Raw genomic sequence first — 14,446 nt, forward strand, 5'->3', positions numbered from 1 at the left:
AGTGGACACTGGAGAGCCACATCGATGCGAGTGGAATGCTTCTTGGCGTCCGGTCCTCGAATCAGGGCCGGCACTTGCCTGATTAGGGCTCCGGAGGTGATACTCAGGTTGACCGGTGTGCCGTGCCGTGAAGTTGGATTGGGATCATGTGCCGAGGCCCAAGGAAAAGTCTGGGGGAATTACGTCGACACGCTTTCAATACGCCGTGCTCCGTGCTCCGCCCTCCGGTTTCCGTATTACCCCTCAAATTACGGAGAACTCCGTAGAGCTTGCCTGCGCCTCCCCACTAAAAGGACCTAGTGGTACGGTATCATACCGACCCCCAAGGTCGGCCGAAACGCTTCTCCTTCCAACCGAGGTTGTTCTCTTGCTCCTGTCCACCTGTTCCCTTTTCTTTCTCTACTTTAAACTATTCTGCCCGGTCTCGATCGCTTCAAGATTTTCAATTCTCTAATCTACTCACCTCTCCACCTCATACCCTTCCCCTACTAGACACCCGTCACAGTCCAGAGGGATGTTTACGGCCTCTGCTCGAAGCCGTCTCTCCACACTTTCACGGCCCCGTCTCTCTCCCACCAACTCTCTTCTTGCTAGATCGGCTGTGGTATGACTCGCTCAATTGTGCCCCCTTTTTTTTTTGGCGCCCCCGATATGGATTCGAATGGCATGCTAACTGGCAGATGTAGGCACCCACCATGGCTCCTCGGCGTAAGGCTTCGTCTGTCCCGGAGGGTGAGTTCAATCACATACACCACGTTGACCTGATGGAAAAATTTCCACAAAGGGGGAGTCTCATTCTTTCGGATCTAACATCGTTCAGGCTACGTAGAGGACCTCTCCAAGGGCAAGATGCTCAGATTCGAAGATTCCCTTCCCCGCTTGCCGGTCCCCACTCTTGAAGAAACCGCCCGCCGCTACCTGAAATCGGTGCATGCGGTGGTTTCCGAAGCCGAATATGAAAACACCAAGAAGGCCGTGGAGGCCTTCGTTCGCCCTGGTGGCCAAGGCCAGACTCTGCAGGAAAGACTTCTGGCCCGTGCTGCGGACCCCAAGCACAAGAACTGGCTTACTGAATGGTGGAATCACGCCGCATACCTGGGTTATCGTGACCCGGTGGTCCCCTACGTTTCCTACTTCTACTCATACAAGGACGACCGCGCTCGCCGGAACCCCGCCAAGCGTGCCGCGTCCGTCGCTACCGCGGCGCTCGAGTTCAAGCGCCAGGTGGACGATGGCTCCCTGGAGCCGGAATACATGCGCGCCCAGCCTATTGCGATGAGCTCGTTTGAATACATGTTCAACTGCTGCCGCATTCCCGCTGACGGTGCGGATTATCCTCAGAAGTACCCCGCTAAGGAGAACGAGCACATTGTGGTTGTGCGCAAGAACCAGTTCTTCAAGGTGCCTCTGGTTGTGGACGGTAAGCAGCTGAATGTGTCGGAGCTGGAGAAGCAGTTCGAGCGTATCTACCAGATTGCCCAGAAGTCCCCCGCCGTCGGTACACTGACTGCGGCGAACCGTGACCTCTGGACGGATGCCCGCAAGAAGCTGCTTGCGGCGCACCCCTCCAATGAGCAGGCCTTGCGGGATATCGAGTCCAGCGGCTTCCTGATCTGCCTTGACGATGCTACCCCCGTCACGCTGGAGGAGCGGGCTCACCAGTACTGGCACGGTGATGGCGCCAACCGCTGGTTCGACAAGCCTTTGCAATTCATCATCAATGACAACGGCACCGCTGGTTTCATGGGTGAGCACAGCATGATGGACGGCAGCCCCACCAGCCGTCTGAACGACCACCTGAACAACCTCATCTTCAACAACAAGATCGACCTTTCGGAGCAGCCTGTCCGCTCCGGCCTGTCCGATCCCCGCCCCATCAACTTCCACCTGAACAACGAGGTGCTGGAGGCAATTGACGCCGCCTCCAAGGAGCACCGCCAGCAGATTAGCTCGCACGAGCTGAAGGTGCAGGCCTACCAGGGTTACGGCAAGGGTCTCATCAAGAAGTTCAAGTGCAGCCCAGATGCATATGTGCAGATGGTCATCCAGCTGGCTTACTTCAAGATGTACGGCAAGAACCGCCCGACCTACGAATCTGCCACGACTCGTAAGTTCCAGGAGGGCCGTACCGAGACCATCCGTAGCGTTTCCGACGACAGTGTGGCCTTCTGCAAGGCCCAGAGCGACCCCTCCGTGCCCCGTGAGGAGGTTGTGCGCCTCTTCCGCACCGCCCTTGCCTCCCACTCCAAGTACACCGCAGAGGCCAGCGACGGCCGCGGTGTCGACCGTCACCTCTTTGGCTTGAAGAAGTTGCTCAAGGAGGGTGAGCAGCTGCCGGCCTTGTACGAGGACCCGGTCTACAGCTACAGCGGCTCGTGGTACCTCTCCACCAGCCAGCTGAGCTCGGAATTCTTCAACGGATACGGATGGAGTCAGGTGATTGACGATGGATTCGGTATTGCCTACATGATCAACGAGAACAGGTGAGTCTTTTTTTTTTTTTTTGAACAGGTTTTAAAAACGCCCTATGCTAATCGTATTGGAACAGCCTGAACTTCAACATCGTCTGCAAGCGCATCGGCGCTGAGCGCATGAGCTACTACTTGAACGAGGCTGCCTCAGACCTGCGGGATCTGCTGATGCCCGACCTGGCCGCCCAGACCGAGAAGGCCAAGCTTTAAGTCGCATGTAGAATATAATAGATATGTAAATGACAGAACCATAGATTGGTTTTCTTCTTTCTTATGATTTTCACCTGTTGGTTGTTCATGGTATCATATGCGTAGACTTGTACACGCACCCGTCTTGACCTCTCAACTGAGTACCTTGAGTATCATCAAAACATATACCTAGGAGTTCCGTACGCATAACCAATTCACACGCAAGCTTGAGCAGGATTGGAAGTAGGCTTGTTTGAATCTCTGGATATCATATCTTGCGTACTTTTTCGGGTATGCTGCGTACACTGTTCGACTCCGAGTACTACCTTGGCCTACCCAGCGGGTTCTACGTGGGCATTGCTTTGGAGGACTAAGAGTGGCCAATACCTTCTCAGAGACGAGCAGTAGCAGGATTAATTCCCGTCACAGTCATGAGCAGCGATACAAGGCGAGGTGGAGTTGCTGCATCCCACGTTTGAAGCCAGATCTAGATGGAAAGATCGTTTTGCTGGGCCATTGGCCCTCTGGGCGGTCCCAGATGCTAACACTAGGAAGCCCAGGGTCATTCGATATCAGTCCGGAGGCAGGTGGCCCATCTGTTCTAACAAGGTCTCGTGCTCTACTGTCTGCACTCATGGCGTACAAAGCTGGATACTACCAGGCACTATCCACGCCGAGTTAGAAGCCCACAGGACATGGAAGCAATATGATGAATCACTTGACAATATTGGGCTAGTTATCGTACAATGGCTCTGTCAATGACGCGCTTAGTTTACTCCATCCCGATACTACGTACATCATTTTCTGATTAATAGTGTCTCTGAACGGTTTGAGCGCACGGGAATAGCTAGAAAGACCTATGTTTACACCTAGTCTCTATGCGTCCGAGCAGCCGTGTCGTATGGTAGATACTCCGCTAATAAAACGATCGAGCTGAAGATTGAGTTGGGTGGTTTTAAAGGCTGGTTACTCCCTAGGACAGCGGGTCACCAGAAGCTCTTTGAGGCGAGCATTTCTGCGAATTTGGGTCAACGTTTCCTTAAGTTTCAGAGTTTTATCCTTCTATGAATGACCTCATTACGGCTGAACGAACTATTCAGTGACTTGAGGGGCAGCTTCGGACAAGGGCAGTTTCGTATCCCTTTCATCATTGGGTACAGGATAAGCTGATATTATTGACTCAGGGTATATATGTCCCCGGGCATGAACGAGAAAGCTAAAACCAAAGCTGTCTATTCTATCCAAGAAACAAACTCGACTATATACATATACTCTATGACGCTGATCTATCGTTTTGTTGCTTTCTGTTCTCTGGCGAGAACAGACTCAGTTCTCCGTCTTCGGTGGCCACTTGACTCTCCTTTCTGCCCGAACGTACAAGTTATTCGGCCGGATCAACTGGAACATGGGGTCGTATTCAACATGGCCATCGCCTTCCCGAGTGAACTTGTACCGATACACAAGCTTAGGCAGGAAGACCTTGATCTCCTGCAGGGCAAAGTTGAATCCAATACACATGCGCGGCCCCATGGCGAAAGGGATGTACGCGGCCTTGTGTCTATTCTTCACCTCCTCGGTATCCCATCTATCAGGATTGAACTTGTGAGGATTGTCCCAGAGGTCGGGGTTGTTGTGGATGTGGTGCAGTGCGGGAATAATGACCGAGTCCTGGGGTATCTTGTACCCTCCTGGCAAAATGAGGTCCACCTTCGCTGTTCGGCCCGGCTGGAAGCTTGGGTTGTGTCGGCGCTGCGTCTCCTTGATATACTTGTCCAGGAAGGTAAGACGATCCGTGATGTCGGCTGTCAGTTGGGTGTTCTCATCGATGTCATGGTCGATCAGTTCCTGGAGAAGCCTTTCCTGCATATCGGGATACGTGACGAGACCGTAAATAAGCCATGACAGGAGGGAGCTGGTGGTCGTGAAGCCGGCTCCGGTTGCGACGGTAAGAGCCCAGACGAGGCTTGTCTTCGGTAGCTTTTCGCCTTTGTTATCGGTGGCACGCACCGCATAGTCTGTGCATGGTAAGTGAAATGAACACGCGTGGGGCTCTTATGGGAACGGACAGAGGAATGTCTACTTACCGACCATGTTGGAAGCCTGCAATGCCGCATCCTGCAGAGGAAGATCCACGACACCTCCCCGCTCCGCCGACTGAACAGATTCGTCTACCAGTTCCACGATGCGCGCTTTGATCTGCTTGAGTTTCTGGGGATCACCGAAAGGCAACTTGGCGTACCAGTCACCCTTCGACGTGACCTTCTTGTTAAGCGAGAGCAGCTCGGCGATCAGATTGACCATCTCGTGCAGATTCGCATCGGGAGAAGCAAAATGCTGGAAGTCAAGCCCAAGCGTAAGCTTTCCAACGGCCTGCGAGCCCAGCTTCAACATATACTGGTAGACATTCCACGCCTCGCCCTGCTCATCAAACGCATCGAACACCTTGAAGGCATCCTCGACCGTCTGCTGCATGGTAGGCGCGTAGTGACGGACCGCCTTCGGGCCCAGCGCCGGGGGCAAGAACTTATGCGCGACCTTCCATTCCGGCGTCTCGGTGTCGCCCAGGAAAACACCGGCGCTGGGCTGCTTCAGTGCGTAGAGAGGGTGGGCCTCGTTGATCTTCTTGGTGAAGAAGTCGGACTCGGCGAACACAATGGACGACAAGACCGGATCGTTGGTCTGGTATGTTGTGCGCCCCAGACTGGTGGTCTTGATGATGGGGCCGTATTGCTCGAACAGCCGTTGGTGGTTTCCCAGGTGGTCTGGGTATACTTCGAAGAAGTTGCCGACTACGGGGAGACCCTTGGGACCTGGTGGTTCGCGGACTTCTTTCCCGTCGATTGTAATTGCGACCGGGCCGTTGCTTGAGGTGATTTCGGGTATGTCGTTTAGTGTGTTGTCGTTGGCTTGGAAGCCGATACCTGTTTGGCGTGAGCAAGTCAATCAGAATCGTGGCATGGGTATAGCAACTCCAACTAACCACTAGGCTCGACAATGGCGAAATGGGCGGCGATCAGATGCTGGAGGCCCTCAATGTCGAGGGACGATTCGATCTCAATCTCCCTCGCAGAGGAGATCGGCTCCCCTAGGAGATAGAACTGTTGTATAGGCATTGGAAAGAAAGTACGAGTGAATCGAGATTACAACTCAAACTAACAGGAGTATTGTACATGATCGAGAATATTCAAAAGCGCGATCATACTATCTATATATAAACATAATTAATTAATTCTCCTCTGACTGGCTCGCGCAGTATGACACCTTCTAGAATAACTCGGGAAGCCCTGCGCCTGGGTCTACTGACTCGGCATGCCGACCCACAAGCGGGTGGTGGGCCCGATACCACCTTCCTCGGCTAGTGGGGTTCAAATGTTATTTTATATTTTCCGATTGGTGATTGATGATCACTCGGTAGTCTTACCTCGAATCCTAACGGTTTCCAAAAGATAACGTACATACGATAATCGAGAAGATGACGCTGGCAAGAGAGGGATTTTCTCAGAAAATTAAATGTGGGCTTTCAACGTGTCAAGGCACTTTACCCATATGGCTAAACTAACGCCCTGGAGCCGGATAAACCCCTTTGAACGCCTTATGAGTTCCGATTTCCACGGGTTCGCGATATGGATAATGGAACTGAGTTATGATTAGCCAATATACAGATTGTTCGAAAATGGGACAGACCACCCGCCCGCTTGTACACTAATTGATCTCAGTAGCTATTGAGTTCTTTCACCAGGATGATTTTGCTATGCTGTATACATCGAACAAGAAAACTTTCAACCATCGACCAGAGTCTTCAACACCCAGTTTGTACATACTATCCTGAGGCACTTCAGGATACAAGATGATGACACAGTACTCGGATGAAAGCGAAATGGCCGGGTGTTAGTTTATCTTTAGTTGTGTTGGGAAGGTTATCTTATCGCTTTAGTGGTAAAGAGCGCAACCTTAGCAGCATGATTCTAGAATTATACTGGTGATTGGTCTCGCCCGCTTGATGGGAATGGAGCATCGGAAGGTCATAGAGCTATACTCAAGGAACCCAACTAAATCCGGTGTCCATGCGCCTGCAAGCAAACCTTGGTTATTCACTTTTGCTTCACTTTTACCCTTCTGCCAAAAGACTAGAGAATAGAGTAAGCCGGTGGTTAGGGTACGGAGGAGCTTTATTGTCTTTCGGGCTGGTAGTCGCGCAAAGCTATAAGGTTATGCAGACGATATTGGCAAATAGACCTTCTTAGATGGGTACTGACATTGTAGTGATTACGAAGGGATACATGGATATGCAAGCCCGTAAATATGCACGGAATCATACTATGGGCCTGTAACACTGATTAAATAGCTTCAGCTAACACCCCTAAGTACCCAGACAGAAGTCTTAGCCTGGACTATGTTAGGCTGTTTGCTGTCATGCACGGACGCAAGCATCAACCAGGGCGAATAGTGGCTACCTGTTGTAGATGGGCATTGCAGCAATAGGTGCCTTGTATATGAATATATAAAATATATTAATACTGCATATTCTTTGTAGCAACTCCTTTATTCGACCAGAATTATAAGATTATTGCTCCAGGCATTTGGGTATATATAAATTAGACTATATTTAAGATTTCAAACTCATTCCCAAATTATTGTCTTGATCTTTAGCCCCATTCAATAACCACTCACTGATAATATACAATGTCTATTCAGGTCTATACAAGTCTATTCAACAGAATGCACATAACAAAAAAAGGAAAAATACCCACAACCGACAACGTAGAATACGAAACCAACCCTAGAAGCAGAATATCTGATCCGTCATCTTCCCCACAGCGCCTGGAGCCTGAAATCCAGCAGCAGTGAGTGCCTTCTTTGAAGCATTCACCATGCCGGGGGGACCACAAAGCATAACCTTTGTATCAGGCGCTGGCCCAGGCAACCTCGCAGCCATAACCTCCGGCGTAACATAGCCTTTACCATAAGCCCAGTTCTTCGGGGGGTGGTCAAGCATATACCAGAGCTTAAAGTTCTTTGGATACTTGCGAGCGAACGCTTCCAGTTCACTCCGCAGCAGGATATCTTCCTCGGATCGATTGGCATAGATCAGACTCACTTCCGTGGTGTCGGTGTCGTCTTCACAGATCGCCCGGATGAGTTGATACATGGGCGTAATCCCGGTTCCGCCGGCAATCATTCCGATCTTTTTACATAGACCGCTGTGGTACTTCATTGCGCCTTTCGGACCGCGGAATTGCACCTTGTCGCCGACTTGCAGGTTCGCAAGGTATTGGCCCGTGAGGATGCCGTCGGGATAGCATTTGATGACTAGTTCCAAGCGGCCCAGATCCAGGTTATTCGATGTGGGTGTGTAGGATCTCGAAACTGCTGCGCCGTTGACGTTGGCTTTAATGGCGACATGCTGCCCGATAGGAAGACCGATGACGTCCCGTGGACCGGGGAGCTCGAAGACGAAACGATAAACGTTCGGTGCTAGCTGGTCTTTCCGGATCAGAGGGAGGTTCTTGTAATCCTTTGGCTCGAGGAAGCCCTTCGCAAGGTGCGGGTTCTGTTTCTTCAAACCGCGGGATTTTATGCGCGATGGATACCGCGTAAAGCCCGACTCGATCCGTGTGAACTTCGAGAGCTTCGACCCGACTACGCTGCCGATTGCTGCGCAAAGGATGCTGGCGGCGACAAAGCCACTCGAGAACCCCCCACGTAAGACGCCGCCGGACGACACATGGATCTCGGGTAATTGGTGAAGTAACTTTGGAAGTTTTGACAGCACTTCATTAAGAGCCGCATTGCTGCGCGAGGATATGTAGAGCAAGAGCGCGCTTCCCAGGGACCCTGTGGTAAGAGCAAGGGTTTTAATGGCGGGCGTGGACTTGTTGGTGCTCTTAGTCTCGGGCTTCGAGGGCGTTTGCTGGACCAGACGGACTGCCTTGGGTCTCTTGAACTCTTGAGCGTCTTTCAGGGTGCCGAGCAGGTATGTCCCCAATATCTCATCTGCGTCTTCCGAGTGTCCAACGTCTTCGTAGGCAGCTGTCGCATCGGTTCCGGCGACATCCACGAGCACGTCCGCTCCTCCGGGGTGGTCGCGTACATATTTTGTTATGTCGTAGACTTTGTGTATGTTAGACATATACTGTCTGTATAGTGTGGGGTTTCACCGACTCATTTCTTACCTTTGCCATGAATAGCTACCCACAGATCATCCTTGCTTTTGTGGGCTGCCACATCCTGCAGAGTGAATTCTTGCATATTCGCTATTTGGCACAATGCTAGCTTAATGGCAAATGAGAAACAAGACCAAGGTGAAGAATATATGTCAGAGACAATTTCAGATGTAGTCTTGCCGTGAGCGCATGCGATGTAGGTAGTTCAGCTTGCGAGTGATGACCTTAGTGAATCTGGAACACGAGCAAAGACCTTTATACTAAGTCTCGACTTAACAAAAATAGCAATTCCATTTCAAGGCTTATCTACCGCGTAACTATGATTGGAAGAGGATGCATACACCCAGCGAATCCCATACTACCTCATCCCAGCAGCCCTAAGTGGGCCTTTCCGAGGTAACGCAACCTCGGCAACCCGACTCTCCACACGGCATACCCAGACAGCAGAGGTCGGCATTCCGAATCAATGCCGAAACAAGCCTTTGTTTAGTGGGACTTGTCTAGACCGCTAAAACGATCTGCGCTGCATTAGTAGCATGACTCGATCCCGCGGCTCTTAGGGCATAGGAAGGCTGGCTTAGCCATGAGGGCTAGCGGCACTGCGTCTTTATCCGTGGCCCGATGATGGAATTCCACGGCAAGGAACAGGTAAATGCCGCACCAGTTGCTGATTTGCTGGTTTGCTCTTGGGCCGGAGTCTGATACTTGCTGTCACTATGTGGTTTTCCTGTACCATGGAAGGAGTTCCTTGATTACGGAAGGCTTGGGGAGCGGCCCGGGGATGCCGAATCTTGTACAAATACAGGGATGTTCGCCTGCTTTGATTGTGGCTCGTTCATCTGAATAACCCATCTACTTCTAACTAGACTATTCACTTTTGTTCTACAGCAGACTCACGTATCCTCGCTCTATCATACATAGCAATGCAGTTAACGTGGCAATCACCCCAGAATTACCGCAACCGCCCGGTTGTCATTCTCGGTGCGGGTGTACTTGGACGTCGGATAGGTACACAACTTCACCAGCCTGCTAGGCCTCCCAAGCTCTAACATTACGGTTTCCCGAATAGGTTGTATCTGGGCCTCAGCCGGCTACGAAGTCCGCATCCGCGACCCAAGCGAACAACAACGCGCCGACGGCCTAGCCTACATCCAAGAGAACGTCGATGCATACGCGCAGAAAACAGGCCAAAAGCCCGGCAAATACTCTGCACACCAAGACATGAAAGAAGCCGTCGCCAACGCCTGGCTCGTCATCGAAGCTGTGCCCGAGAAACTCGAGCTGAAGATCGCCACATTCGCCGAGCTGGAAGCCCTCGCGCCAGAAGATTGTATTCTGGCGTCGAATTCGTCCTCGTACAAATCGTCGGAGATGATCGAGAAAGTCTCGGACGCGACTAAGGCCCGCATCCTCAACATGCATTATTATATGCCCCCCGGGTGCATGATTGTCGAGCTGATGACGGATGGATTTACGGACGAGGGCGTCTTCCCGTTTATGGTTGAGAGGTCGAAGGAGGCTGCCACGCTGCCTTATGTTGCGAGGAAACAGTCGACCGGGTTTATCTTCAATAGGTTGTGGGCTGCTGTTAAGCGCGAGGTTTTGACCATCTTGGCGGAGGGCGTTTCCGTCCCGGAGGAGATTGATTCCATGTGGACGGAGATGTTTATTAAGCCACGCAATTTGCCGTGCAAGACTATGGACCGTGAGTTGCTTCTGGGCTTTAGGGTTTTTGGTGCATTGCTGATGTATGCTTTTTGTAGAGGTTGGTTTGGATACCGTTGCCTTTATCGAGGGTCATTATGTTGAGGAGCGCGGACTCTCGCCAGAGAAGACCGTTGACTTCCTGAAACGGAACTATCTGGATGAGGGTAGACTGGGTAACAAGTCTCTCAAGGGTGGTCTCTACCCTCCCGCGGAAGAAAAGAAAGCCACCGTCAACGACAAGTCGACAGCGCCCGAAATATTGGTGTTGGACATCGGACTCTCCGCCGCCAACCCGACCACCACGTCGGGCGAGGTGCTGAAACTGTCACCAGATGGCAAGATCCAGAAAGTTCTTGCACCAAAGCAGTCCCTGCCTGATGGCATTGCCGTGGACACCACAATTGGCCGGATGTTCTGGACTTGCATGGGGGTACCTGGGAAGGACGATGGCGCGGTATATTCCGCCAATGTAGACGGCAGTGGTATCCAGACGGTGGTCCCTCAGGGCCGAGTCAACACACCAAAACAATTGACAGTCGATGACGAGGCGCAGAAGGTCTACTTCTGTGACCGTGAAGGATGCCGTGTCTGGCGCTGTGGCTATGATGGCTCCGACCTCGAGGCCGTGATCGACAGAAGTACCTCGAGGGATGCGAATGACAATGCAGTTTCCGACTGGTGTGTTGGTATTACCGTAGCCCCGAGCTTGGGCAAGTTCTACTGGTCACAGAAGGGCCCTTCGAAGGGCGGCAAGGGTCGCATCTTCTGTGCCAACATCACCGCCCCCGAGGGACAATCAGGAGCCTCAAGGGACGATATTCAGCTGGTGCTCGGTGACCTCCCGGAGCCGATTGACCTTGAGCTGGATGAGCAGTCTCAAACGCTCTACTGGACGGACCGCGGTGAGGTTCCGCTGGGTAACGCGCTGTTCAGGGCACAGCTGGATGGGTCTGGTCTCCCGGTATCGACCAAATCGGATCCGAAATATGAGGTGTTGACAAGGCATTTGAAGGAAGCGATTGGCCTGAAGCTGGACCTCAGTAACGGTCACATCTACCTTACCGACCTCGGCGGCAACATTTACCGCTGTAACTTGGATGGAAGCCATAAGGAGAAGATCCATTCCGACGACTACCGGGCGTTTACTGGAATTGCTCTTCTGTGATTATATAGAATGTGTGCTTGACTGTATATAGATATTAGAGATTTGTCTTGTTATTAGATTTGCATTTACCTAATTAGAATCATCATTATCAGGTTTTACGATAAACAACGGCCTCTCCATACAACGCGGTTCTAGCTACATCCAATTAAACGTCTCCCAGAAATTGTAGATGGACGCTTCATTCATAAGTGCTCCTATAACGTCGTCACTGACCACCATGGACTCGGCTGGGTCATCCAGAGGGGTATCTTGCGGGACAGGATACGCTGTCTCTGGCTTGGGCTGTTGAGTCATATAGTCAGGGAAGACCTGGCGTATTGCACCGAGAAAGACGCCTCGAAAGATGGATGCAGATGGATAAGTGTGCTGCATCTGCTCTAAGACCATCATACATAGTTCCAGCTTGTTGAGGTTTAGCCGCCGAATAAAATCATCGGGCGACTTGCAGTTGAGAAGATGTACTTGCATAGCTGGTACGAGCAATGGAGGTCTATATGAAAATCAGGGGTGAGATTCATGATCAGGAAAGAGAGGCAAGGGACGTACGTCATTGGACCCCCAAATTCTAGCAGCTTTTCACGAGCCAGGTTATCAACAATAGAATTCGTTTGTAGGGCAGCGGCGTCCATTTTGTTTCGTATCTGGCTTTGCCATGCCTGTTGCTGAGCCGCCGGTAGCCCTTCTGGCGCCTTGGTGATAAAAGGGCGATAAAACGTAATGAGTAAGGCTCTGTCATGGTTAGAATTGCAGTCGAGAATATAAATCAGCAAAATACGAACTGATAGTGTAACTGCAGATGATACGCATAAAAGGTTGCTAGACGACTTCGGTCCGTGCCGGGGTTGTCCGGGAATTGAAATAGTAGGATTTCTGCCTCCGTTGCTTGTACCTGCTGAACCGATGGATATGGTCCAAAATGCCGGTAGCTCAGGCTGAGGACGTCGCCTAAGAGTTTACTCAAATGAATCATCGTCACCCAGCAGTCTGCCAAACGCGGCAAATCGGTTGGGATGTAAGCACTGGCCACTGCCTCAGGTAGCCCGGTCATGTCGCTCAGCATGTCGACAGAAGATGGCATTACTGTGTCGCAGTCGCGTATGTCGATTCTGAGGGGTCTCCCCATTGTAAGACTCAGCCAACGATCTCGAAAGAAGCAGGTCCACCAAAGACGACGCCACAAACGCTGCTGTCTTTCAGGTATTGAGGAATTCAACCAAGCCGAAGACGGGCAACGATGCAGACCCATGATCTGGCAGAGACTAATTGCGCTGCCAGTCCAATACCACGGCTGCATATGCAGATCGACTTCCGAGTGATAGAATCCCAAGAGGAGAGCCGATTGCAATAAAAGAGTATTGTCGGTTTCGCCACTGTTATGATACATACACTGGAGGTCAACCGGCCAGTTAGAAAAGCCAATAAATCCAATAGACTCAACTTAGGTCCAACCTGCAGGATACGTACCTTGGCACGAGAGTACATATCGTATTTCATTGCCTTTCTCGATGAGTAGCCCTCCTGTTTCCACGTGTCGGTGGAAATATACTATTACCGATATTAGCAGAAGGGTTTATTGAGCAGGGAAGCTTGGCATACATTAGCTGCAACAAAGAACATGCTCCACAGCAACAGGAGGTTACATTGGTTGCTCTCTCCACCCGGATAAGAGCTGAGCACTGAGGTCACATCGACGACTGGTAGGATAGGATGCACGTGATGGAAATAGGCACGGAGAAGCTCGTCACACGTATCACTCCGGGGCAGGTTAAAAACGCCTTTGTACTGAAGGTATTCGCGGTCCTCAACAGAGAGGGGAATCGATCTCTTGGGCTGCAGCAAAATATGCCGTTGGACAGGTTGCTGTGGTGGCGAGCATAAGTCCAGTACACTCCCGAATCCCGGAGACTCGCCTAGTAAGAAGTCAATTATCTCAACATTTGGGGGTACCCTAGGCCTTGGGACACAAACCAGTATAAAATGGCGCCTGGCCCGCTCTCTGGTTTCTCCCTAGGGCCGCAGTTGCAATCTCTGCCCCAGTGCGTTCCTCATCAAGACTTCTGTTCTCTTCTGGCGAAGTATTGATCTCAGTAGCACCTCCCACTGACCTGGGGCGTTCTATTTGTGGGGTAATCGGTGCAATGAACGCATCTGTTGGAGCGGAAGGCCGGGGCGGCATCGACTTGCGAGACTCCTCCGCACTCCGAGGGCTGTTCTCCGGGCCATTGTGCCGCATATGAGGTACAACTTGACGGATCCGAGGTCTATTCACGCTCAGCTCATCGTACTTACTTACAGAGTTGTGACTTTGCGGGCTTACGTTTGCGTTTTTCCTTGGGGGATAATACACTCGGTGCCGTCTTGCGTACAACCAATACATGGTACGCCAGTAACCGTATAGCTGCAGCGTACTTTACGCTGGCGGCAATGCTGACATGCGACTGCTGATCGATGGCGACGTGCCGACATGACGGACCGGTTATCTTTTGCGATCAAGTAATATGAACAGTTACCGAGAATCTGGGGAAGAGCGTCTATTTCGAGCGGAGTACCTCGGAATCGTTCTCATGGAACATTCCGGGTAGTAATTTGCTACTTTCCGATTGGTGGAAGGCAGGTCTTGCCCCACATCTCATCCAACCATCAAGCCCTAAGTTTTTATACACATCGCAATGGTTGGGGTACCACCTGGTGTACTATATTTATCAGTTCACCGAAATGACAGATATTCGCATTATAGACAGTGTAGGGGA

At 51.4% G+C, this 14,446-nt stretch overlaps 5 protein-coding genes across 5 annotated transcripts; 2 read left to right on the plus strand and 3 right to left on the minus strand.

Annotated features, from left to right (window-relative positions):
- Positions 1–514: 514 nt before the first annotated feature.
- Positions 515–2,681, plus strand: ABOM_006334 (carnitine O-acetyltransferase CAT2; the record flags this gene model as incomplete). The annotated part of the gene is made up of 4 exons (XM_022533463.1): positions 515–604; positions 687–732; positions 821–2,483; positions 2,549–2,681. 4 exons carry the CDS (start codon positions 515–517, stop codon positions 2,679–2,681), a joined length of 1,932 nt encoding a protein of 643 aa, XP_022389153.1.
- A 1,305-nt stretch (positions 2,682–3,986) lies between these two features.
- ABOM_006335 (cytochrome P450) lies at positions 3,987–5,773 on the minus strand (the record flags this gene model as incomplete). Its single annotated transcript, XM_022533464.1, has 3 exons — positions 3,987–4,675; positions 4,745–5,581; positions 5,641–5,773. 3 exons carry the CDS (start codon positions 5,771–5,773, stop codon positions 3,987–3,989), a joined length of 1,659 nt encoding a protein of 552 aa, XP_022389152.1.
- A 1,667-nt stretch (positions 5,774–7,440) lies between these two features.
- ABOM_006336 (cytochrome b5 reductase) lies at positions 7,441–8,909 on the minus strand (the record flags this gene model as incomplete). The annotated part of the gene is made up of 2 exons (XM_022533465.1): positions 7,441–8,771; positions 8,834–8,909. 2 exons carry the CDS (start codon positions 8,907–8,909, stop codon positions 7,441–7,443), a joined length of 1,407 nt encoding a protein of 468 aa, XP_022389151.1.
- An 838-nt stretch (positions 8,910–9,747) lies between these two features.
- Positions 9,748–11,696, plus strand: ABOM_006337 (putative 3-hydroxyacyl-CoA dehydrogenase; the record flags this gene model as incomplete). The annotated part of the gene is made up of 3 exons (XM_022533466.1): positions 9,748–9,832; positions 9,894–10,529; positions 10,588–11,696. The coding sequence occupies 3 exons, from the start codon at positions 9,748–9,750 to the stop codon at positions 11,694–11,696; spliced, it is 1,830 nt and encodes a 609-aa protein (XP_022389150.1).
- A 135-nt stretch (positions 11,697–11,831) lies between these two features.
- On the minus strand, positions 11,832–14,162 carry ABOM_006338 (Zn(II)2Cys6 transcription factor; the record flags this gene model as incomplete). The annotated part of the gene is made up of 7 exons (XM_022533467.1): positions 11,832–12,186; positions 12,243–12,425; positions 12,476–13,083; positions 13,161–13,241; positions 13,293–13,606; positions 13,665–13,957; positions 14,014–14,162. 7 exons carry the CDS (start codon positions 14,160–14,162, stop codon positions 11,832–11,834), a joined length of 1,983 nt encoding a protein of 660 aa, XP_022389168.1.
- Between the last annotated feature and the right edge of the window lie 284 nt (positions 14,163–14,446).

Source organism: Aspergillus bombycis (genome assembly GCF_001792695.1).
Source record: "Aspergillus bombycis strain NRRL26010 chromosome Unknown contig00042, whole genome shotgun sequence".
NCBI classification, from domain to species: Eukaryota; Fungi; Ascomycota; class Eurotiomycetes; order Eurotiales; family Aspergillaceae; genus Aspergillus; species Aspergillus bombycis.